The sequence below is a fragment of the Euprymna scolopes genome, chromosome 32, assembly GCF_053919585.1.
Source record: "Euprymna scolopes isolate OS-2025 chromosome 32, ASM5391958v1, whole genome shotgun sequence".
NCBI lineage: Eukaryota > Metazoa > Mollusca > Cephalopoda > Sepiida > Sepiolidae > Euprymna > Euprymna scolopes.
This window is the reverse complement of record NC_136513.1, coordinates 72,342,704-72,369,429: the sequence shown is the minus strand read 5'-3', so window position 1 is coordinate 72,369,429 and position 26,726 is coordinate 72,342,704. Positions and strand designations below refer to the sequence as shown.

Genomic DNA, 26,726 nt, shown 5'->3' with positions numbered 1-26,726 from the left:
TTTCTAATGATTATATGTTGTCCTCCTTTGTGTTATTTTTTATTGACACTAATGCTCCCATTTAGTATTTTATTGTATGCTTTAATTATCGTTTGTAAGTTCTCACAGTAAGTGTAGGGCAGTAAAAATAACAACCCTAACCCTAGTAGAAACAAAAACTGTAAGAAAAAAAAGTGAAGAGTAAAATTGAAACTGTACAATTCACCGACTCTGTTCACGACAAAATAACCAAAAACATTGTTCACCAGGCCACAATATTCAAATCCAAATAACAAGAAATATTACATGGGTATAATCTTTCTATATTTCAAAACCACATATTACAATCATAAATGCACAGTCAATAACAAAAACAGAGTAAAAACAGCACTGCCGAACTATTAATGGGAGCTCTAAGAAAGATTCCCACTGATAGTAGAGTAAAAAAAAAAAGATGACAAGCACATGTAGATTATGTTTGAATGAGAAATTCAAAATTTTAAACTTTAAAGAATCCCCCAAGTGTATTAAACCATAGAAGTGAAATGGCAAACAGTATATGCACAAAATAAACTTTAGAATAACAATACATTTATATATACATATATATATATATATATATATATATATATATATATATATATATATATATATATATATATATATACTAATGTAAAATATCAACAAAATACAAGAAAACTTATGTAAGTACACCCAGGTTAAAACAAGGTAATCTTTTAATACACAATGAAGAATGACTCTCTTCTATCCAAAAATGAACATGGGGAGGTGAAATAGAAGTCAGTTAAATCTTTGATAATAGCTTGGCCATTGGCTAGTGAAAACAGGAGAAAAGATAACTAAGAATTTGATTGGTTAGCTAGCAAACTTAATACATGTATATATAAAAATACACAGTAACAAGTACTTATGAGGATGAAATGCAGAAAATTCTCTGTAACTTGTTATATTTTCATAACTTACTACCTTATGTATTGAGCACTGTTGAAGTAAATACTGAAAATTGATACATAAAATATATCTCCTTATAAAAAAAAATTATGTGGGTACATTAAATATATATGGAATGTGTATTTAGACAGCATCATTTCGTTGAACCAGGCGAAACCAGAGGCTGTTGATGTTTAATCAAACATGATTTAATTTCTTCTCCTCCTCCCCTCCCTCTTTCTTGTTTTCTCTCTCTCTCTCTCTCTCTCTCTCTCTCTCTCTCTCTCTCTCTCTCTCTCTCTCTCTCTCTCTCTCTCTCTCAGAATGAATTCCATCTGGTCTGTTCTTAGCGTAAATTTGTTAGAATATGCATGCAAAGTTTTCAGGAAATTTCTCCTAGCTGATAAAAAGGTCAGCCAGATAAAAAGGCTTGACCTTTGCATGTGTTGGAGGTAGAAGGCCTCCCCTCACCCTACTCCTTATCCTTCACTTGACGGTGGTGAGTGCTCTTCAAGTCCCTTCTATTTGATTCTGTTTTTAGTCTTATCTGTAAACAGATCCTGTTTGGATAGCATGTCTGACGAGAGAAAGAGTGACGGGGCTGTTGTTGGATTCATTTTTTTCCTCTCGTTGCTTACATCTGCAGCAATCATGATATTGTATGTGCGTACATTCATACATATTCTAAAACTGTGCATGTTTTGGTATATGCATCAAAGTGTTAAATATATCCTTATGAATAAAAACTTTTTTCTAAACGACTAAAGCTACCTGAGAATCCTGCATAAAATGGGTATAATTTAAACTATTCAAATACCTTATATCTTTATACTCATTTGGCTATGCCAATGTGGAGACATGATTGAAAGGTTTTGTAGGAAAAAAATAATTGAAAATAGTCATGTTTGCAATATTCGCCTTGAAAGAAGAGTTAAAAAGGCAATTAACTCATTCAAGCCTTTGCTCCGTTTAATGTGCTTAGTGTAAAATAGAACTTTTTTATATAGTGATTGCCACTTTTTTACAGAAGGCCATCCATATGAGACTGCAATGTCCAGTTGTGGGTATCTAGGTAGTTCACTTATATACTTAATATATCTGTATTATATTTCTCTTAGTCTGTCTATTTGCTCCACTTTTTCTTTGAAACTACTGGGTTGATCTGGTTGCATGGACTTTTATGATAAAGTGCAGCAAACTGAGTATTATGGTATCTGTCTGATGCACTGTTAGGAATTAATAGTGATTAGTTATCACAATACTACATTTTCTTTAAAGGTTTAGCATAAAGCACTCATTTTAGATATATATAAAAGTTTTTTTGGGGGGGTCAAGATGCTTTTATAGCTTTTTATATGAATTTTGGAATGAGAAATACTCATAGTATTCCAAAATTTATATAAAATGATATAATAAAATATTTCTAAAAAATAAATATACTTAGCTTTTTATTTTGTAGTTTGGAACAACTTCTTATAGAGATCTATTTGATCTGAACTATGTAAAATTTGCTTTGTATTATCATTCTATCTCTCTCTCTCTCTCTCTCTCTCTCTATATATATATATATATATATATATATATATATATATATATATATATATATAAAATCTCAATAGAAGGTGCATGTATAAAACGAACAGAAAATCACAAAATTCGCGCATAAGCCTGAAGAATCCTAGAGTGGATGAAACGCGGAATATTCAGTGTAGCTTAATCGCCATATATATTTTATAACTAACTAGCTCTACCTACGCATTGAGCACTTTTGAAATAAATACTTAAAGTTTGTGCATAAATTTATACTTTCATATATTAATTTTATGTGAGTAAATGAAGTAGTTATATATATATATATACACACACAATCCAACCTTGTTATTGAGCATTTTTATATAAACATTAGCAACCTGCCTAGTGTTGCCAAATCATAAAGTAAACTTAAATATAATATTTCACTTTATGCAGATTTTGTATTTATTATTTAAGAGCCAGTTCTGTATTGATTATTATATTGCACCCAATATATCGTAGTAATTCCAAGTTAAAAAAAAAATTACTTGGGTGCCATTAGTTAGAACCAAAACATTTAGCTCTCTAGCAGCATTTGATATCATCTGGGATAACGACACATTCATAAAAAAAAATTTTGTTTACTAAAAACCAAATCAATTTTATTTCACATGTCCGAATATCTCATACATAGAGTTTAAAGTATGTAGACTGAAAATTGATGTTGTAGTTTTGTAGAGACTGTTCCACACATAAGGATAGAGATTTACACTAAATACAGCTGCAAATGCTATGCAATTTGTGCACAATGTACAAAATGTGTACAAATAGAACTGCATATAGCAGTAAATGAAAATAATCATCTAGTAAGAAAACAAAAAAACAGTGAATCAATAAATGTTCATTTTTAAAGGAATATGCAAATTAGCTATCCTTTTTGAAATCGCTCGTATATTCACAATATAAGGAAGTTGTATCACTTTTCAAATAGAAAAGGGGCTTTTTAATATCAATGTCAGTGTGACAACTAACTCGACTTCATAAATGTATAAAGATAGTAAGGATTCACTGAATTGTATAAATAAAACCTCACTGCAAATCTATTGACTGATTCGATTTTTGGTCCCCCAACAAAAGGAGGGTGGGCCTGTAAATTCACCCTTGTCCGTTCATCTGTCCACACTTTTCTCAATAACTACACCTTGGAATTTTTTGAAATTTTGCACAAACATTAAACATGATATGAGTAAAAAAGTAACAGAATGGATATTCCGGGAAAACTCCATTTGTGCCCCCCCCCCAGGGTGCCTTTCGGGTTACAATGGCTAAAATTGACAATTTTATACTTATTAAAAAAAATTGATGCCTTAGTTGTAACTGCCTGATTTCTATATAATTTTGTTTGTCTATACTTCGCAATAAGGCCTCTTTTAGGGCTAATAAAAACACTCCATTTTTGGGACTATTTTACCATATTTGTCCAAAATTGTCTCTGTATGTCTATTTAGCAGTTTTGTATGGTGCTGAACTCAAATTTAAATATGTTAAGGCCTTGGGAACTTTTGGGGGCTAAATGGGTTGGGGGCGCAAATGATGGACAATCATTTCTTTTTTTGCATGGTGCAGAATTAAAATTTACGCATGTTAAGGCCTAAAACTGCACCATTTGTTCATTTTAACCATAATTTGATTCCCCTGGGGACTTTGGGGCTAAATGGGGAGGGAGGGGGGGTAATGCTGAACTTAGTCATTTTTTTTATGCCTCGTTCACTGCGCACTCACAGGTGACCATGAATGCTTCACTTGTTTTTGTTTTTTTTATTACACATAAATGTACTTTGTGTCTGATAGTGTTCTTAGATAGGTTTTATATTGGAATTACTTCAATTAGTATCGATAATTGAAAACATCTGATGAAAGGAACAGGTGATTTTGACTTATAGAGTCTAACATCACAAGTGCATTTGAGAAGTTTTATTACCGTACAAGCAGAAAGGACCATCATATAAAATCAGCAGTAGGTTCTTTGATATGACAGGGGCGCATTAGAAATGAATCTTTCTGTTAAGAGCACAATTGAAACATAATACTTGACTTTTGCATTTTAAACTTTAATTCAAGCTATTATATATAAAATAATTTTATGAAATCAACAGTAGGTTCTCGACTGTGTAATGTACACTACAATATATTATGGACTAAATCACTGCAGGGAGGCATGTAAAGCTTCTTGAAATGCACCACGATGGGTCCCTAACTAGAGCAGGTAATTAATCCATTTGATTAAAAAATGGCTAATTTCACCTATTTAGATGACAATAAAATATGGGATTCGACATTCGTTGATCCTCATTCAATCTTGAAGAACGTCGTGTCTCCCAGCTAGTAAGTAAATATATTTTTTATTTAGACAATTATAAATGCTTGGTTTTTATTTAAAAAATGTTTTTAAAGGATTATCTTTTAATATTTTCCAAATTAATTTCATGAGAATTATTTTCTATAGTTGAGATTCGTCTATTGATTCTGTCAAAGGGATTTCTTTTTTTTTAAATAATTACCATGTTGTAAGAATCATCATTCAGATTGATGTTTTGTTCCTGAGATCAACAGGAGTTTTGTATTTTACAACAGGAGTTTCTTCAAGCTGGCCATCTGGCTCATATCAATCAAATACGAGCTTATGAATCGGTTGCTAGCTACAATAGAAAAACAATAAAAGTAGATTATTTAAATTATTCAGGATAGTTTTTCTTTTCTTGGATCTTATTGTCACAACATTTTGCCTAATCTAACATCTGAACTTCTTCAGTTATATCTTGGATACATAGAAAAAAAAATTATTAATCAGTCCCCTACAAATAATTCACAACAAACACTTGTCTAGCTATAACCATTGTTAAGTTTTCCCTACTCTCTATTTTTAGCTAAAACTAAATGCAAATTCCATTAACAAAGAACGGCCTACCTATGGAACTCTATATCGCAGGGCTACTTTCCAGTTGATTATAACATGGTCATTTTCAAGTCCAATGTAAACAATTTCTTGTTGAACCGTCCTCTAAAATAATCAAATTCTATCCAATTTCCACCACTACTCATCATTAGTGTTATCTTATTGATCATCTGACACTTGGTAATCCTTGTCCTCAAGTAAACTTTGGGTCTTCCTAAGTGGTGACTATCATGTAAAAAAATGAAGCATGCATGGTCCCCCGTGGGTGCACAGTGAACAAAACATAAAAAATTGACTAAGTTCAACATTGCCCCCACCCCCACACTATTTAACCCCAAAAGTTCCCAGGGGATGTCAAATCCCGGTGAAAATGAACAAACAGTACAGTTTTAGGCCTTAACGTATGTAAATTTGAGTTCTGCACCATGCAAAAAAGGAAATGACTATCATTTAGCCCCAAAAGTTCCCAAGGCCTTAACATATTTAAATTTGAGTTCAGCACCATGCAAAACTGCTAAATAGATATACACAGAAAATTTTGGACAAATATGGTAAAATAGTTCCAAAAATGGAGTGTTTTTATTAGCCCTAAAAGAGCCCCTGTGGCACACCCAAGAGTTATCGCGAAGTATAGACAAACAAAATTATATAGAAATCAGTTAGTTACAACTTTTCAGAAAGTTTTATAAAAATCTAAGGCATCAATTTTTTTTAATAAGCACAAAAGTGTCAATTTTAGGTATTTTAACACGAAAGACACCCCTAGGGAGGCAACAGGAGTTTTCCCGGAATATTCATTCTGTTACTTTCATACTCATATCATGTTTAATGTTTGTGCAAAATTTGAAAAAATTCCAAGGTGTAGTTATTGAGAAAAGTGCAGACAGACGAACGGACAAGGGTGAATTTACAAGTCCATCCTCCTTTTGTCGGGGGAGACCAAAAAAAGTTTTAGGTTCAATCCTTACTATAGATAATACTAAGAATATTAAGAATTACCTAAAACTTCTACTCCGTCATGGCTGACAGAACAAGAGCAATCTATCACTTTAATAAAAAGGTTCCGTTTGAAATTCTGTACAAGTTCCCAAGTCCAGTAAGACACACCTAAAGAAGATCCGAGGTTACATCGGCCGAAATGTTGTGTAAATAACATTCAAGATGAGAACAATAGTCCAAATAATACAAGTCACCAATCCTCATCTTAAAACGGCCGAAAGAAAAAAATCAAACTGGTTGGCAAAATTTAACTGTTAATATCTCACCCAATCAAACATAATTTCTATCGTTAGAATTTAGCACTAATGCTCTTCATAAGGGCTGATATCTCCAGTTTGGTATTGTTGTCTTTCGTTTGGTGGGAAGAAGGGATACTTCTTTTAGTCTTTAATAACACATGGCACCACCTGTTTTTCTAGTTATACAGATTGTTCTTAGCTGAATAGCGAATTACTTATCAGTTACAAGGAATTAGTCTTGTAGGTCAAAGAGAGATTATCTCAGATGAGGAGCGGAAGTGGGGGGGGGCTGAACTTTGCTCATGGTTAGAATATAAGAAGCACATAAAAAATATCCAGATGCTTTTTCTTTATTAGCTGATTTTCATTACATAAACAAATATAGACATAATAAGGATCCTCCTACTACAATGTATACGTTTATTTGAATACAAGTAGAAAAAAAAATTTGACATCTGGTGGCTATTAATCTTAAATATGCTAATTGGCACATTTTTTTTTTCTTTCTTTTTATTTTTAAACTTTGCAGTTTGATACATTTTCTTCCATTTTTTTATTTCTTTTGTTTACATCCCTAATTTAGATGTTATTTTATATGAATAGGAGGAAGGGAGGCATACCCGAATATGAATTAAATTTTAATTCATACAGATTTCGTATTTATTATTATGAAGTCAATTCTCTATTGAATATATATATATATATATATATATATATATATATATATGAGCAAACAGTTAATAAAATATGTTAAAAAAACACTTTGAAATAAGTTAAAAACATATTTAATCTGAAAAGGAAACACTAGATAAATGGATAGTCCTTAATCCGCAGAGTTTCGAAGAAATACTTCCCTTCTCATCAGAGGGTAGAAATTAGCAAAATGCAGGATCGGATTTTACAAGCAGAAGTATTTGATGAAACAACAAGTAAGCCAAAGATCTTACTTGAAAAGAAAAAAAAGTGAAGCAGAGGGAATATGGTAAAGAAAAAGGTGATTACACATAAATGGATAGTCTGGTGGAAGATAAAAAAATCCAGTGACGGTAAAATCCAAATGTAAAACTTCAAGTTTCTTAAGTTAAAAGAATTTCCATTTGTACAAGTAAAATCCAGGGAAATCCCGTAATTGGAAGAAGATGGTCCATAATAATCCAAAGGCAGAAATCCATGGAATAATTCACAAAAATGTGTACAAGGAAAAAAAAGATTCCAATAATTTTATATATATATATATATATATATATATATATATATATATATAATATCAAAGATGAGAAATAAGTTATATATAACTTTAGTATATCATCAAAACAATAAGGAAACGTTAAGTGGAAATTTGAAAAAAAACCTCTTTAGACTATGGCTTTTTGAAGCTAAATGCTTCTTATCAGAAAAGGAGAAAGGCCAGAATTATGCAAATATAGAAAATAACTGACTTAATGACATTTAGAAATGAAATGAGAATGAAAAATAGGATATGGTAAAAAGTAATTAAAAGTAGGTATACCATATATGCGTGAATCAATATATGTATGTAATATTTTAAAAAATTATAGGCCACTATAAAATAATTGGGATCATTTAAAGAAGATCCAATAATAAAAGAAAGGAAAAAATAGGAAAATTTATATGTAACTTGCTCATCTTTCATTTAATATTGTTTTTGCTCCCCTTAATAGTGTTGAGCTTTTCTTATCTTGATAAGTTTTGCTTTGTTAAAGATTTACTTTGATAATATAATATTTTTTATTTATTTATATTAGTGACTTCAAGTTTAAAATAAACAATGACTGGTGTCATGAGCCATTGAAACCAAAACATGTAACACTCCAGCCATGTTCCCTACCATTTGAGCTATCAACAGATAAGAAATACTTAAAATTAAGCCACTTAATAGTTAAAAACAAATCGACTTTAACATATAAATGTATATTTGCACATGCATACAAGATCACTTTAAGTTGACTTAGGCCTGCCAAGTTCCAATTTTTTCGATTTTTGACCCCTTAGCTATTTTTACTGGCTTATACATAGAACAACAGTCCACAAAAAATGCTACTCTGCAACCTTGTTTTGGAGGAGATGCACTTTGTAAAAATGAAGACAGATAAACATAGTGAGATTTATAAATTAGATTTATTATTTATACAAAAAAGTTTGTATATTTTTTTGTATTTTTTTGTATAAATATACTATAATTACTCTATTTATCGAGCACTTTTTGATATCCATAAGAGTTTCAGTGGATTTACATCTAGGAAGTATACCACCATTAGATATGTATTATATATGTGTAGTGTGTGTGTGTGTGTGTAGGAGAGGGAGAGAGAGAAAGCAAAAATTGGTGAAAATAAAATTGAATAAATTACAATATTTATTAATCCATCATAAATCCAAACAAGGGATTATAATAAAGAAAAAAAAATATTTTGTGTTTTCAGGAAGCATTTTTTTCATTTAAGGAAAAAAAATTTTAAAATAATAAATCTACTGCTTAAACTATACTGTTTTTATTTTTGGCAATTTTTCTAATGATCTTTTTTTGTGTGTTAAAATAAAAAAAAAAATTTAATGTATGTTCCATCTGTATCACAGACATTTTCAGGTATCATGGTGAAAAAGCAAATAAACAAAAAAGCTAGGAAAAAAAAAAGATAATTTTAAAAGGTGACTAAAAAACGAGTGTGTGAAGTCAGATGCTGAGATAACATTTGATCCAGGAATGATGTTGATAATTTAAATTCCGTGATGCCAGAATTAGTGTCAGATAAAATAGTATTATGTTAAGCATTTTAAAATATAACAAGTTTCATAGGTAATATTATTTATTGTAAGTTTTGACGTAGTTAACTTCAAGTATTTTAAATATTTTTGATTGGTTAGGACTTTACATTGCGAGTGAAACAGTCGCATTTGTGAGTGATTTTTCAAAGTGGTGACTAAAAATAATAAAACGCTTATCTTTTGGCGATTGTGTTTTTGTTTTTTTTTCACTGACAATATTCCAAAGCTCACTACTGAGTGAAAAATATTTTTTCAACTTTTTTTTTAATAAAACGAACAAAGTTAAATTATTTTTTAACAAAGGCTGTTTAAAAAAAACATCTGAAGAAATCAAAATGTTTTGTACCTTCAAGTATCATAAAATTTGTATTATTTAGAATTACACTTGTAAAAAAAAAAAAAATTATGATGTACATACTCGTCACAGGACGAAGATGTCATATTCTAAAAATCATGTAGGTTTGGCTAGGAACTTTTCTATTTGGCTAGTAAACGAAAATATGTACTTGTCAAAGGTCAACTAAAGATAAATTTGTCCATAGAGCCCTGTTGGTTTCAGAAAGTATTATTTTAGTGTTAACTTTTTGGGATTTTAACATTAAAAAAATATTTTAAAAATCAAACAATACAAAAAGGTATAATTAACCAAAGGCTTCTGTTATTTTTAACAATGTTTGCATAAATATAATATAGTATTGGAATTCTCTCGATTTTCTTGATATTAAATGTCTTCAACCAATGTAAGATCTGGTCTGACCATATTTTTTTCCTCCTTGTTATAGTTTCGGGCCACTCTGCAGATGGTGGTCTCCCCTGGTGATCCACGCGATGATTTGGATTACTTCATCAAAATTGGTGAAGGATCAACTGGCATTGTATGCATTGCTACCCAGAGGACAAGCGGACAGCGAGTAGCTGTTAAGAAGATGGATCTTGGCAAACAGCAACGACGAGAATTGCTCTTTAATGAAGTAAGTCTTTTTGCTTTTTTTCTCTTTCACTTTTTTTTTTTTTCTCTTTCACTTCTTTCCAGGGAAAATAATTTCTCTTTTCTAATTTTTTCATGTATTTTTAAAAAAGTTTTTGTTTTTTTTCTTTTATCTTGTTTTTTTGTAATGTTTTTTGTAATGCTAATGAAAGCGTATGGAAGTTTACATGTTTCTTTTTTTTTTCTTTTTTTTTTTTTTACTCAATTTATTACTATTTTAATAAGAAACAAAAATTATTTCAAATACTTGTCTCCAATTATCAACCGTCTAAAAGATTAGCTGACACAAAAGATGCATTCAAAATAAATATATCCTATCATAAATAAAAATGTGTATTTATCCATTAAAGGTGATTTATATAATTTGAATAAATTTGGACCAATGCATAAACACATTAATTTTTTTTCTCATGACATCCATGTTTAAAGTTTTCTTTTTTCTAGAAAGATCTCTAAATAATCAATAAGTAAGATTTTGTGTTTATTTATTTATATTCTTTTTTTTTTTTACTCTTATGACTTTCAAAAAGCTCCATTTCCTCATTCCACCTTTTGTTCTTTTCTATAAATAAAAAAAAAAACTGTATTTTTTTATAGATTTATATCGGTCTCTGATAAGTTGTTTGGTCAATCTATACCATTCAACAAAACATATTTAAGACGTACCATACAACCAATAAAATAATATGAATGTTATATAAATAGATTTGTGGTATTGGAATTGTTTACTAACAAGATATATATATATATATATCTCCAGCATTTCAATGATTTTATTAAAAACGAATATATACAACTGAATGAAAAAATAATGGGAGTGACACAACAAAAACTATCCCAAAACAAAGAAATCAAATTAAATGAGTGACAGGTTACCAAGGCCTTGCAATCCATTCTAAGAATATACATCTTAATGTTTGTTGGTTTATTAGAGCCAAAAACAAGTAAGTTGTTTTCAAAGTGTGAGTGGGTATTAGCCAGGAAGGAAACCAATAGATCTGAGGTTTGAAGGGAATGATATCAAAATATATACGATTGGCAAATCTGAGGGCAAAATAATTGTGGAGAATGAGCATCTTGAAAAAACTTTTGTACCAGAAAAAAATTAAATAGTAACGGCACTCATTTATCTACTAAGATTCTATCTTAACTGAGGTGGCTTCAAAAATGGTCGGGACTGTATGTGCCAGGATTAGGCAAATGACACATACTCACATCTGGCTCCTCTTCTAATGCACCAACTAGTGTTATGCTTCCATCTTTTGTGATATTCTGAAGGATATAATCCTTATCACATCTAATTTTAACTCTAAGCTGATGCTTAAAGAATCAAATCTGATCATAATCAGAAAATAATTCGCCATGTCTTCCTCACCACCAGTTTATTGTATTACTTGTAAATAGATTAACTTTGATTATTTTCATTGTGAATTTATTTTGCTTATTAATATAGTAGTAATAGAAAATATTGAATGTAGAAATAATTTTTTGTTAAATATAGTATACAAAATCTATGGTATGACTGGTCTCTTGAGAGACAATGGATACCTTATGATCTTGTTTTTCTGATAAGTTTATCCTGAGACAAGTTACATAATTGGCAATCGAGGAAAGATGTGTTTAACTCTTGTTCAAATCTATTAGTGAAATCATTTTGCAGTCACTTTCAAACTCATATTCCCAGATAGTTACCCATCTAAGTACTGACTAGACTTAATATTGCTTAACTTCATTGAGTTGGCTGTTGTAAGTAGTCTTCTCATGTGACAGTCTTTTTGTCACTGATTTTTAACCCATCTTTGAGATAGATTGTGTTATTTTGGAATTTTCCTTCTCCTTGGCTTGTTACCCTCTTTATTCATGTCATCTGTATCATTTCATTCATGACTGGGAGAGGGAAGAAATGGATTTATATTGTAATCCCGAAATGAAAACTGTTGGAACACTTCACGAACATCATAATTCACACCAATAAATCTCAGCTTTGATGTTTTTATTTCAGCTGTCAAAAACTCAACTGCCTGTCCTCTCCAATTTGTCCTTTTTAAAACAGTTGTTCCCATTGCAGTGCATTACTTGCTTTATTGCAGATCACATTTTCCTTGATAACTTTTTTATTACTAAACGTAATTAACTGAAATTTTGTACAGCTATAGAAAACACATTGATAAGTTAGTCCATAAAATTTTATCCAAATATTCTTACTAGTTCAAAAGTTATAACAATTTTTGAAAAATATGAAATTTTTACTGTTTCTCGCTTTATTGCAACGTATTGAAAATACAGTTTAACGGTAATAAAAGTATGAATTTATTTGTTAATTTAATTCAAATTAGTAACAATAACAGATATATAACCATATAGAAATCAAATACAACCCACAAAGCGTGACATTTTAACGAAAAACGAATTATTTATCAACATAATTTCCCTTCCTTGCAATCACCTTAAACAGTCTATTATCAACAGATGAGGTTAGTTTTTTTATTTGAGAAGGTGTTATGGTCCTAGACACTTCAAGAATTTTATTCCAAAGGGCATCTTTTGATGTGAATTGCCGTCCTCCTTCATAAACCCCTCTTTTCAGAATTGACCAAAAGTTCTCTATTGGGTTCAGGTCAGGAGAACAAGGCGGCCAGGTCATGAGAGTTTTGTCTTTGATCCACAGAGACTCGAGGTAGGATTTGGTAGCTTTTGCAGCGTGAGATGGAGCGTTATCGTGCATAAAAGTAAGGCGTCTACAACGAAGAAGTGGAAGGTCGTCCAGCCAAGGTGACAAATGCTCCTCCAAAAACTGGATGTATGTTTGGCTGGTAAGTTTAACGCCGTCAGGCATTCTGAAGGGTCCTAAGAGTTCATCTCCAACGATTCCAGCCCAAAACATAACTCCTCCACCTCCTTGTTGACGTCTGATACGATATGGCATAGGATCTCCCTTAGGACTCCAAACTTTAGCCCATCCATCTGGACCATTCAGCGTGGCTCTCGATTCATCCGTGAATAAAACTTGTTGAAAGTCTGTTTTCATGTATTTTTGTGCCCAAGCTATGCGTTTTTTTCATGTTGGTTTGGTTCAAAGGAGGTTTTGAAATGGGTTTTACGTTTCTTGCAATTTCGTTTAAAATACTACATCTTGTTTTTCTTGACATTGCAGCAACGCCAGCTTTTATAAAAATAGACCTGCTGGTGTCATTTGGGTCCTTATTGACTTCTTTGCTTATTTTTCACATGTCACAAGGAGAAATGACCTTTCTTTTGCCCTTATCCTTACGTGGTGAAATCTTTGGCTTCTCCACAAAGGATGCCACAGTTCTCTTATCTCTACCAAGTTCTTCTGATAACTGGAGAATTGTAAGACCCTCTGCAAGACCTGCGGTTATCCTGTTCTTCTCTAGTGCAGTCAATCGTCCATTTTTAGGCATTTTTAGAACTCCTGCAATAAAGCGAGAAACAGTAAAAATTTCATCTTTTTCAAAAATTGGTGTAACTTTTGAACTAGTAAGAATATTTGGATAAAATTTTATAGACTAACCTGTCAAAGTGTGTTCAATGGCTGTACAAAATTTGAATTAATTATGTTTAGTATTAAGAAAGTTATTAAATAAAATATGATCTGCAATAAAGCAAGTAACGCACTGTATATTTCAAATTAATGCAACATATAAAAACATTTAACAACAAACACTAGTTCTTTACCTTTTTTTCTACAATATCTACACCTAACATCCCAAACATATGCACTGTCTCTTTTGTGACTAATTTCTTGTAGTGCACTTTCCCAGAACTATTAATGATACAATATACCTGCTAATGAAAATTAAATCATATGATATAACTGGACATATACTAAATATAATTAGATCATTCTTAGACAATAGGAGCATCCAGGTTGTCATTGATGGACGTACATCCAAGCAGCATAAAATTAATGCGGGAGTGCCTCAGGTCGATCCTTGGACCATTATTATTCCTGATATTCATAAACGACCTCCCTGATAATATTGTGTCTGGGATGGGTACATTCTCTGATGATACAATGCTCTATAAGATGCATGAGGGAAGAACGGACGAACATAAATCTAAGATAATGGCAGAATCCTTAGAAAATTACCTCCAGACTAGAAGTGAAATGGGGCCACAAATGGATGGTAACATTTAATGCTAGTAAAACTAAGCTGCTCTCCTTCAACAATTACAAAACGCCTCTCCAACCGCCTATATCCATGAAAAATAACACCCTACCTGAGAATTCTTCCTTCAAATTCCTCAGCTTAACATTTATGGGCAATATGAACTGGAACAAATACATTGAGGACATTGCAAAGGCAGCTGCAAAGAAGGTAGGTTCCCTCTATCGAGCTAGAAGACTACTCATACCTGAGAGTATCCTATATCTCTACAAGACCACTATTTGCCCATGCATGGAGTATTGTTGCCAAATCTGGGTTGATGGATCTACCAGTAGCCTCTCCCTCTTGAATTGGGTCCAAAAAAGAGTTTTCAATCTAATAGGTCCTACTTTGTCCTCCAACCTCTGTCTTATCGCCCCAATGTTGCATCTCTGTGCCTGTTTTAAATGATGAACTCATTGCACTTATGCCCCCCCCTCGACATACATATCCCCAACAAACCCACTTAGTAACAAAATCTCACCCCTGCAATGAGTTTCCTAAATGCCAGAAAGCTGTCTACTCTAATAGCTTTTTCCCTCGAATAGCTAGACTTTGGAATTCTCTTCCTGCTACTGGCTCCCCTGTCGGTACTGATATGCAGAAGTTTAAATGTTATGTAAACCAACATCTTGTTAATCTTTCTTAGGCATGGTCCTAAATACTAGCCCCTTGCGTTTAAGTGACGATATGTTTGTTAGGGGTGAACATGAGTAAAAAAAAGAAAAAATAATACATCCACTCGACCAGGCTTTTTTATCTCACCTTTTGAGAAGGGATTATTTTATTGCTAATTGCCTTGAGCACACCTACTGGGAAATGATAACAGGGCTGCTCAGCCATTTTTGTAGGTCAGCCTATATGCTGACCTCTCAATCCCCCACCTCTCTGACCTTGTGTCACACCTGATAAGAAGGTAAATAAAAGCTCTGTTAAAATTCAAACACTGCACACCAAACCTGCAGTTCACACTGATAACCATTGCATCATTCACACTTCATGATTAAATAATCCAAAAAGGTTTGATATGCTATGAAAACTGTTTTGGATTCTATGGTTTATAAGGATTAATTTGGTTGATGCTTTCAAAACAATAATTATTTTCTATTGTAATAATCATCCAATAATGATATGATCCAATTCATATCTCATTTGTTTTGTTTTTTATGGATCACTAATCCATTGAGCAAATCTCTTGTATTGGCAGGTAGTTATTATGCGAGACTATCATCATCCGAACATTGTAGACATGTATGAAAGCTATCTTGTTGGAGATGAATTGTGGGTTGTGATGGAGTATCTTGAGGGAGGAGCCCTCACAGATATTGTTACTCACAGCAAGTAAGTCTTACCATTGAATTATTTTTTATTGTCTTTTTTCCTTTTTTCTCTTTCTTTGTTTTCCTTTACTTTTTCCTTTTCTTTTTCTCTATCTGTTTCTATTTTTTTAATCTTTTTCTTTTTATCTTTTTTCTTTTTATCTTTTCTTTTTTCATTTTATCTTTTTTCTTATCTTTTCTTTTTTCATTTTATCTTTTTCTTTTTATCTTTTCTTTTTCTTTTTATCTTTTCTTTTTTCTTATCTTTTTATCTTTCTCTTTTTTCTTTTTATCTTTCCTTTTTTCTTTTTATCTTTCTTTTTTCTTTTTTCCTTTTTATCTTTTTTCCTTTTTATCTTTTTTCCTTTTTATCTTTTTCCTTTTCATCTTTTTCCTTTTCATCTTTTTCCTTTTCATCTTTTTCCTTTTTATCTTTTTTCCTTTTTATCTTTTTTCCTTTTTATCTTTTTTCCTTTTTATCTTTTTTCCTTTTTATCTTTTTTCCTTTTTATCTTTTTTCCTTTTTTCCTTTTTATCTTTTTTCCTTTTTATCTTTTTATCTTTTTTCCTTTTTTATCTTTTTTCCTTTATCTTTTTTCCTTTATCTTTTTTCCTTTATCTTTTTTCCTTTTTATCTTTTTTCCTTTTTATCTTTTTTCCTTTTTATCTTTTTTCCTTTTTATCTTTTTCCTTTTTATCTTTTTTCCTTTTTATCTTTTTCCTTTTTATCTTTTTTCCTTTTTATCTTTTTTCCTTTTTATCTTTTTTCCTTTTTATCTTTTTTCCTTTTTATCTTTTTTCCTTTTTATCTTTTTACCTTTTTATCTTTTTTCCTTTTTATCTTTTTTCCTTTTTATCTTTTTTCCTTTTTTCCTTTTTATCTTTTTTCCTTTTTATCTTTTTATCTTTTTTCCTTTTTTATCTTTTTTCCTTTATCTTTTTTCCTTTTTATCTTTTTCCTTTTAATCTTTTTTCCTTTTAATCTTTTTTCCTTTTAATCTTTTTTCCTTTTAATCTTTTTTCCTTTTAATCTTTTTTCCTTTTTATCTTTTTTCCTTTTTATCTTTTTCCTTTTTATCTTTTTCCTTTTTATCTTTTTTCCTTTTCCTTTTTATCTTTTTTTCCTTTTTATCTTTTTTTCCTTTTTATCTTTTTTCCTTTTTATCTTTTTTCCTTTTTATCTTTTTTCCTTTTTATCTTTTTTCCTTTCCTTTTTCCTTTTTTCTTTTTTCCTTTTTTCTTTTTTCCTTTTTTCTTTTTTCCTTTTTTCTTTTTTCCTTTTTTCCTTTTTATCTTTTTCTTTTTTATCTTTTTTCCTTTTTATCTTTTTTCCTTTTTTCTTTCCTTTTTCCTTTTTTCCTTTTTTCCTTTTCTCCTTTCTTTTTTCCTTTCTTTTTTCCTTTTTTCTTTTTTCCTTTTTATCTATTTTCTTTTTTCCTTTTTATCTATTTTCTTTTTTCCTTTTTATCTATTTTCCTTTTTCCTTTTTATCTATTTTCCTTTTTCCTTTTTATCTTTCCTTTTTCCTTTTTATCTTTCCTTTTTCCTTTTTATCTTTCCTTTTTCCTTTTTATCTTTCCTTTTTCCTTTTTATCTTTCCTTTTTCCTTTTTATCTTTCCTTTTTCCTTTTTATCTTTCCTTTTTCCTTTTTATCTTTCCTTTTTCCTTTTTATCTTTCCTTTTTCCTTTTTATCTTTCCTTTTTCCTTTTTATCTTTCCTTTTTCCTTTTTATCTTTCCTTTTTCCTTTTTATCTTTCCTTTTTCCTTTTTATCTTTCCTTTTTCCTTTTTATCTTTCCTTTTTCCTTTTTATCTTTCCTTTTTCCTTTTTATCTTTCCTTTTTCCTTTTTATCTTTCCTTTTTCCTTTTATCTTCCCTTTTTTCCTTTTTCCTTTTTATCTTTCCTTTTTTTCTTTTTTCTTATTATCGTTCCTTTTTTTCTTTTTATCTTTTTTCTTTATCTTTTTATCTTTTTTTTTATCTTTTTTCTTTTGATCTTTTTTCTTTTGATCTTTTTTCTTTTGATCTTTTCTTTTTATCTTTTCTTTTTATCTTTTTTCTTTTTATCTTTTTTCTTTTTATCTTTTTTTCTTTTTATCTTTTTTTCTTTTTATCTTTTTTTCTTTTTATCTTTTTTTCTTTTTATCTTTTTTTCTTTTTATCTTTTTTCTTTTTATCTTTTTTCTTTTTATCTTTTTTCTTTTTATCTTTTTTCTTTTTATCTTTTCTTTTTTCATTTTATCTTTTTTCTTATCTTTTCTTTTTTCATTTTATCTTTTTCTTTTATTCTTTTCTTTTTCTTTTTATCTTTTCTTTTTTCTTATCTTTTTATCTTTCTCTTTTTTCTTTTTATCTTTCCTTTTTTCTTTTTATCTTTCTTTTTTCTTTTTTCCTTTTTATCTTTTTTCCTTTTTATCTTTTTTCCTTTTTATCTTTTTCCTTTTCATCTTTTTCCTTTTCATCTTTTTCCTTTTCATCTTTTTCCTTTTTATCTTTTTTCCTTTTTATCTTTTTTCCTTTTTATCTTTTTTCCTTTTTATCTTTTTATCTTTTTATCTTTTTTCCTTTTTTCCTTTTTATCTTTTTTCCTTTTTATCTTTTTTCCTTTTTATCTTTTTATCTTTTTTCCTTTTTTATCTTTTTTCCTTTATCTTTTTTCCTTTATCTTTTTTCCTTTATCTTTTTTCCTTTTTATCTTTTTTCCTTTTTATCTTTTTTCCTTTTTATCTTTTTTCCTTTTTATCTTTTTCCTTTTTATCTTTTTTCCTTTTTATCTTTTTCCTTTTTATCTTTTTTCCTTTTTATCTTTTTTCCTTTTTATCTTTTTTCCTTTTTATCTTTTTTCCTTTTTATCTTTTTTCCTTTTTATCTTTTTACCTTTTTATCTTTTTTCCTTTTTATCTTTTTATCTTTTTTCCTTTTTATCTTTTTTCCTTTTTATCTTTTTTCCTTTTTATCTTTTTTCCTTTTTATCTTTTTATCTTTTTTCCTTTTTTATCTTTTTTCCTTTATCTTTTTTCCTTTTTATCTTTTTCCTTTTAATCTTTTTTCCTTTTAATCTTTTTTCCTTTTAATCTTTTTTCCTTTTTATCTTTTTTCCTTTTTATCTTTTTTCCTTTTTATCTTTTTTCCTTTTTATCTTTTTTCCTTTTTATCTTTTTCCTTTTTATCTTTTTTCCTTTTCCTTTTTATCTTTTTTTCCTTTTTATCTTTTTTCCTTTTTATCTTTTTTCCTTTTTATCTTTTTTCCTTTTTATCTTTTTTCCTTTCCTTTTTCCTTTTTTCTTTTTTCCTTTTTTCTTTTTTCCTTTTTTCTTTTTTCCTTTTTTCTTTTTTCCTTTTTTCTTTTTTCCTTTTTTCCTTTTTTCCTTTTTATCTTTTTCTTTTTTATCTTTTTTCCTTTTTATCTTTTTTCCTTTTTATCTTTTTTCCTTTTTTCTTTCCTTTTTCCTTTTTTCCTTTTCTCCTTTCTTTTTTCCTTTCTTTTTTCCTTTTTTCTTTTTTCCTTTTTATCTATTTTCTTTTTTCCTTTTTATCTATTTTCTTTTTTCCTTTTTATCTATTTTCTTTTTTCCTTTTTATCTATTTTCCTTTTTCCTTTTTATCTATTTTCCTTTTTCCTTTTTATCTTTCCTTTTTCCTTTTTATCTTTCCTTTTTCCTTTTTATCTTTCCTTTTTCCTTTTTATCTTTCCTTTTTCCTTTTTATCTTTCCTTTTTCCTTTTTATCTTTCCTTTTTCCTTTTTATCTTTCCTTTTTCCTTTTTATCTTTCCTTTTTCCTTTTTATCTTTCCTTTTTCCTTTTTATCTTTCCTTTTTCCTTTTTATCTTTCCTTTTTCCTTTTTATCTTTCCTTTTTCCTTTTTATCTTTCCTTTTTCCTTTTTATCTTTCCTTTTTCCTTTTTATCTTTCCTTTTTCCTTTTATCTTCCCTTTTTTCCTTTTTCCTTTTTATCTTTCCTTTTTTTCTTTTTTCTTATTATCGTTCCTTTTTTTCTTTTTATCTTTTTTCTTTATCTTTTTATCTTTTTTTTTATCTTTTTTCTTTTGATCTTTTTTCTTTTTATCTTTTTTCTTTTTATCTTTTTTCTTTTTATCTTTATCTTTTTTCTTTTTATCTTTTTTCTTTTTATCTTTTTATCTTTTTTCTTTTTATCTTTTTATCTTTTTTCTTTTTATCTTTTTTCTTTTTATCCTTTTTTCTTTTTATCTTTTTTCTTTTTATCTTTTTTCTTTTTATCTTTTTTCTTTTTATCTTTTTATCTTTTTATCTTTTTTCTTTTTATCTTTTTTCTTTTTATCTTTTTTCTTTTTATCTTTTTTCTTTTTATCTTTTTTCTTTTTATCTTTTTTCTTTTTATCTTTTTTCTTTTTATCTTTTTTCTTTTTATCTTTTTTCTTTTTATCCTTTTTTATCTTTTTTATCTTTATCTTTTTTCTTTTTATCTTTTCTTTTTTCTTCTTTGTTTTTCATCTAATAGGATACCCAGTCATAAAATATGCTTAAATATATTTAATTCATGCAGACTTCATATTTATTATTATATAGAGAGACAATTCTCTATTGATTATTATATTGTACCCAATATGTAGTAATGATTTTAAGTTTAAAAAAAAAAGTATGACTTGGGTGCCATCAGCTAAAATCAAAACCAAAACATTTAGCACTCGGGCCTAGGTCGTTACTATTTGAGCTGTCAACAGATAGATAAGAAAGGTTAAAAATTGAACAACTTCGATTTTATATGCAAAGAATTGAGCATAATAGTTAAATGAAACCAATCATTCAATAAGAAAGCATAAAAAATAATTAATGAATGTTCGTTTTTCAAAGGAATATGCAAATTAATTAACCTTAATGAAGTTGCTCACATATTCATGATTGAATATGTTTGTTTTAATAATTTTTGCATAGAAAAAATAGATTTTTAATATCAATGCCAGTGCGATAAAAAAAAAAAACTTGACTTTATAGGTGAGTGTATATATATTTTATAATTAAAATCCACATCCAAAAAATTATGAAAAATAATATATTTTCTTTTTTACATCAGGATGGATGAAGTTCAGATTGCCACTGTATGCAAGGCTTGCCTTCAAGCCTTAGCCTATTTGCATTCCCACGGTGTAATACATCGAGACATCAAATCTGACTCCATATTGTTAGCAAAGGATGGAAAGGTAAGAATAAATATTTTTGGTGCTTCTATAGTATTAATCACAATTGAAAATTGCATTTCAAGTTTAAAAAAAAAAAAAACTTTGTTCTTGCGTATCATGCTGAAGTAAGTATCTTAAAAATAAATTAGAAAAAAATGATTGAGTAGAATATTAATTACAAGGAAAAATTAATTTTATCGTAAATTAGTTTTATCGTATTGTCATTCATTTTTATTTGCTAGAATAACAAGGCCAATAGCCATTAGTCGCGTGCTCTCGTGTAATGAATGCATTATCAAAAAGTAATACAAATTTAACATTGACATGAAATTCTTAAAGATAAACTAAAATGAGTTAGAATGACTTTAATGAAGTTAAGGATGATTTGAATGACCTTAAGAATGACTTGAATGCTTAAAAAATAACTGGAATCCTTCAAAAACAACTTGAATGATCTGGAGAATGACTTGAATGGCTTTGAGACTGACTGGTTGTAAAGTGGGTAATCATTTTACATTAAATTAATACAGAAAAGTGATCCCTCACTTTATATCACAAAGTTACAAACATAAGTATAGCATGTAGTAAGAAAGATACTACACTTTGATCTTGGCCAAAAGGCCAAGAAAAGCTTAAAAGGCTAAGAACAGCATCTATTAACAACAGACCTTTGATCTTAACCAAAAAGGCCAAGCACAAAAGTGTTACGGACAGACCGACCGACAGAGTGACTTATAGAGTCGCTTGCACGCGACTAAAAAACTGACTTATCTCCCTTGCTTTGACTTTTATCAATTGATAGGTATGTGCAAAATGAATGCTCAAAATTTACCGCTTCCTTTACTTAGTAATTCACCAAAAATCAGGAAATTAACCAATTTTTATGAAATTTTCAGTATTTATCAAATCATGATCACGGAATATAACGAACCCACTATTTTTATTTGAATCTTAGTGGAAATATATTATTTTGTTTAAACAAAAAACACCTTTACTAAAATTATGGTAGTAAAAAAAAAATGAATGTATTTATTTTTGCTTTTTTTATGAAAATAAAACATCGTCAATTGTAGCAATAAAAATAAGAAAAATTACAAGAAACGTTACAAAAAAAAAAAGCTCCTAAAATCCATATTAACAAATTCGATATAACTTGAAGAAAAATTAATTTCTCAAACTACCGATATTGCCATTGTATTAAGCATTGCTTATTTAATATTTTCAAACAAAAAAAATTATAATTGCAAAAAATATTTCCTTTCTTTTTTTTTGTTTTAGATTACATTTTTATTGTAATTTTTATATTTAAGCTTCTAATATTTTCCATGCTTGAATGAATGTGCATGGGTAACATAATTTTTATATAATCTTGAAAAAATAAAAAAAAATAAAAATTTTAAAAGCAGGAACACAGAAAAATAATTAAATTAAAAAATGGTCAAAATTATACAAACGTTCATGATAGGAATGTACGGATATGCAGCTGAAAAAAAAAAACAGCACTCCCTGCCTCCCTCCAACTACATTCTTCATTTTCAGGCAGCCTTGTGACTTTCTGATATTTTGGGCTTCTGTACTACATAAGTATCAGAAAAATAATTAAACAAAGAAAGAAAATTTATTTTTATTTCTTTCTGTGTTTAAACACACACACAACAGAATTAAATAAACATCACACAAAAATTATACTCATGTGTTTAAAGCTCTTCCTTTTCTATATAAACCATAAATCTAAATCCATTTAAACCATAACCAATATTTTGATTAAGTTTGGTAATGATTGCTGCAAACAAACAAACGAACGAACATAGTTATAAATTTGATCAAATGCATGAGAAGGAAGGGAAGTAACTCCCAACGTCTTGAAGTTATCTCTAAAAGAAACAAAAAGCCTGTGTGAATGAAGTAACAAGTAAAATTCCAAGAAAGCTTTACTCCCTGCCCCTCCTGAAAAAAAGAAAAATGTTAAATACAGTAGAACCCTAGGATACGGCATTAGAAATTAGTAACAAAAAACAGTACAATATATGATACACATGTATATAATCAAATAACATTTTAAATAACACTCTAAGGCAGGGAAAATACCGTAACCAGGAGCCGGAAAAACATTGTATTCCACATCATAGCCTGAAAAAAAACAGTATCCTAGGACCACCGTATCCCAGGGTTCTACTGTACATACTTTTGTGTTTGTGTACAAGTTTGTATTTGCCTATGTCGAAATCTAAACTCTATTGCGATTGGCTGTTTCACACTCAAAATATTCATCAGACTATTATCAAAAAGTAATTCAAATTTAATTGTATATCTATACAGATTTATTATTGCTTCTTCAAATCTTAGCATACAATAACGTTTCTGGAACATAATTCAGTAGTTTTTTTATTTAAGAAATTAAATTTTTCACAATTGTCATGAATTTCAAGGCAGATAAGTTGGATTACTTTAGAGTTAGGATTTTTTTAAAATAAGTATTTCTAGATAAAACTGAATTTAGACATTTTTGAAAAGACAAACAAAAACTATAGGAATAAGATAAAACAAGAATTAAAATTGGGCAGATTTCTAATAAAAGAAAATCCTCTAAATGTAAGTCATTAATGTCTATTTTCAGAGGAAAATCAAAATATATTTCTGGGTAAATAACAATGATTGCCTTCCATGATAGTTCTTTCTTTTTTTTTTTTTATGATGTCAATCCAACATAATATCATGCATATTATTGAAACTTGATTTTTTTGAATGAATTATACATCTACTGGGTTATTTTCTGAAATTTGTATCATACCCAGGGGTAAAGGTATATATACACACAGACTGGTCTTTATTATAGCATAGAGGATGTATTAATATTTAACACAAACTAATAATTTTATTTAAATTAATTTTTCAGGTGAAATTGTCAGATTTTGGATTCTGTGCCCAAGTGAATCCAGACCTTCCTAAGAGGAAATCTCTTGTTGGAACACCTTACTGGATGGCGCCCGAAGTTATTTCTCGTTTACCTTATGGACCAGAGGTAAATTTTCATTTTTGCTTTTTTTGTTTACTTTTTTAATGCGATGGAATGATAGTTAGTTGAAAGTTGAGAATATTATGAGAGGATTTTAGATAATTACTGAAATGAATTAAGTTTGGTTACTTGTTGTGGGGATTGTATATAACAGAAATCTAGATCGCTCGATGCCTCCATTCAGTCTCGAAAGACGAAGGATACTGTGAGACTAACCGTAGCTCTCGGCGCAAGAGGGTCCGTGTGTGCCTGGCGTGTGGGGTGGTGGCTGATCCTGTGGTCGGGGCAGCAGAAGAAAGAGTTTCAAGATGGCGCCTGCCTGCTTTTATTAGAGACAGAATCTCGCAGGATCGCGCGGGGATGCAAATTAGCTAGGCCATCTTGAGGAATAAAAATCGGTCCATTGGAGGTGCGAGGCAGTCGGGTTCTGACGTTTGTGGCGATCAGTACAGTGACCGTTGGGTTCCGTTTCTATTCGTGCAGTCAGCTGAGCTTTGTTAGTTACCTTCACGCCGTGGCTGTCATTGTTTGTTGGTTTGCTGTGTGTTGCCGTGGTTCTTCAGTAAAACGCTTCGTCGCCCACGACGAGACTCCCCGTCTCCTACACAAGATACTCTTATAAGCTATTTCGGCCCCCCCCCCCCCCCCACTCCGAACTTGGTTTTCTTTTCTTCAATGGCGGAAAGGACAGCTGGGAGTGGACGCGACTTGGAGTCGGTTGGGTATGGATATAACCCACTACGGCAGCCAACACTTCCTCATGCTGATAGACTGCGGGCCAACGAGGTTCGCGATTTGGCGCCAATTAGCGAGGCAGGATTCCACCAGTGTCATCCACGAATTGGAATCCATATTCTACGAAAGGGGGCCGCCTGAGGAGATCCTCACGGATAACGACACGGCGTTCTGCAGCAGGGAATTTAGGCATTTTATGGACAACTGGGGGATCCGCCTTCGACACCGATGCGCGTATGTGCCGAGCGGCAACGGCATAGCGGAGCGATGCCACCGAACCATGAAGAGGATCGCGGCCAGGAAGAAGTGTACGATCGCGGAGGCGGTTTACAGATGCAACACAACGCCTAAGGACACCGTGACTGGCGGCAGTGCGCCCGCTGATGCGATTCATCACTACCACGTGCGCGTCAAGGACGTTGAAGTGTGTCTACCCGACCAACGAGAACCCCAGGGGACGTACCAAGTGGGAGACACCGTCTGGGTGAAGCCACCCGGCGGCCGGTGCACCAGCAGCTTTTGGAGGGGGCGGGTCACCGGCGTCATCAGTGAACAGGCCATACTAGTCGATGATACTCCGCACCACGTAAGGGATGTCCGGCCCGCTCTAAGCGCTGACCAATCGGCAAGCAGTGGAAGTAGCGAGTCATCCGACGATGAGCGATGGATCCAACCTGTGCCCCATGGACCTGATGACTCAACTGCGAGCTCTAATGCTGATGCTGATGCTTCCGACGCCACTTCTGAGAGCTCCGATGAGGAAGTCCCGGCAGTACCCCTCCGCAGGAGTGCTCGAATCAAACGGCCACGTCCGCCGTGTCACGTATGTGATCTGGAGACCAGGGGGGAGTGTGAGACTAACCGTAGCCCTCGGCGCAAGAGGGTCCGTGTGTGCCTGGCGTGTGGGGTGGTGGCTGATCCTGTGGTCGGGGCAGCAGAAGAAAGAGTTTCAAGATGGCGCCTGCCTGCTTTTATTAGAGACGGAATCTCGCAGGATCGCGCGGGGATGCAAATTAGCTAGGCCATCTTGAGGAATAAAAATCGGTCCATTGGAGGTGCGAGGCAGTCGGGTTCTGATGTTCGTGGCGATCAGTACAGTGACCGTTGGGTTCCGTTTCTATTCGTGCAGTCAGCTGAGCTTTGTTAGTTACCTTCGCGCCGTGGCTGTCATTGTTTGTTGGTTTGCTGTGTGTTGCCGTGGTTCTTCAGTAAAATGCTTCGTCGCCCACGACGAGACTCCCCGTCAGTACACAAGATACTCTTACAGATACCCTGTAGGGGCAGTTGCGTGTGTAATTGTGAGGCAAGGGTCGCACAATCCCCAACCACACCTCTCCTGAATCGACACTCTTTGGGTCCAGTGGCAAGGAGAAGACCAGGACGACTGGAAACTATGCCGAGATAAGCGGAGAGCACATACAGCACCTGGAAGTCTCAAATGGTTACCCATTTAGTACTGACCAGGTTCAACATTGCTTAACTTTGGTGATCCAGCGGGAACCGGTGAGTCAACGTGATTATGCCGTAAGTAGGAATCTATTGACATAGGAATTGAAGATGACTGTTGCAATTAGCAGTGAAGCCGTTCTATAGGCATATGGGTACTTCAGCAGTTTTAATTCTGTTTTACTGCAGGTCTCACTCAGCAACATCCGGCAGACGACGAAAACTGTCTCAGAAAATGCTGAGTGAGCTTATTCACTGACAAACCAAGATACAAAAAGAGATGAGAGCAGATGACACCAAATTGAAAGAAAGAAAAGAAAGAGAAAAGTTTTATTGCGCTTCAAACAAGTCTTTATTCTTGTGACAAAGAAGAAAAATGAAATGTTTTCCTTCAACTGGCAGAAACTAATATCTCTAAGAAAATAGCCTATCCTCAGGAAACTATGTTGCCCCCCCCTCCCAGTGTAA

At 31.2% G+C, this 26,726-nt stretch overlaps 1 protein-coding gene and 1 pseudogene across 10 annotated transcripts in view; one reads left to right on the top strand and one right to left on the bottom strand.

The window, feature by feature from the left end:
• Positions 1-26,726, top strand: part of LOC145256434 (serine/threonine-protein kinase PAK mbt-like) — a 253,669-nt gene that overhangs the window by 206,188 nt on the left and 20,755 nt on the right. For all 10 annotated transcript variants that reach the window (XM_080115334.1, XM_080115329.1, XM_080115327.1 and 7 more), the window contains 4 exons: positions 10,206-10,394; positions 15,788-15,921; positions 20,956-21,082; positions 23,958-24,083. In XM_080115334.1, coding sequence (XP_079971460.1) covers positions 10,206-10,394; positions 15,788-15,921; positions 20,956-21,082; positions 23,958-24,083 — 576 coding nt within the window. The remainder of the gene's footprint in view (positions 1-10,205; positions 10,395-15,787; positions 15,922-20,955; positions 21,083-23,957; positions 24,084-26,726) is intronic.
• LOC145256669 (U2 spliceosomal RNA) lies at positions 21,547-21,694 on the bottom strand (annotated as a pseudogene).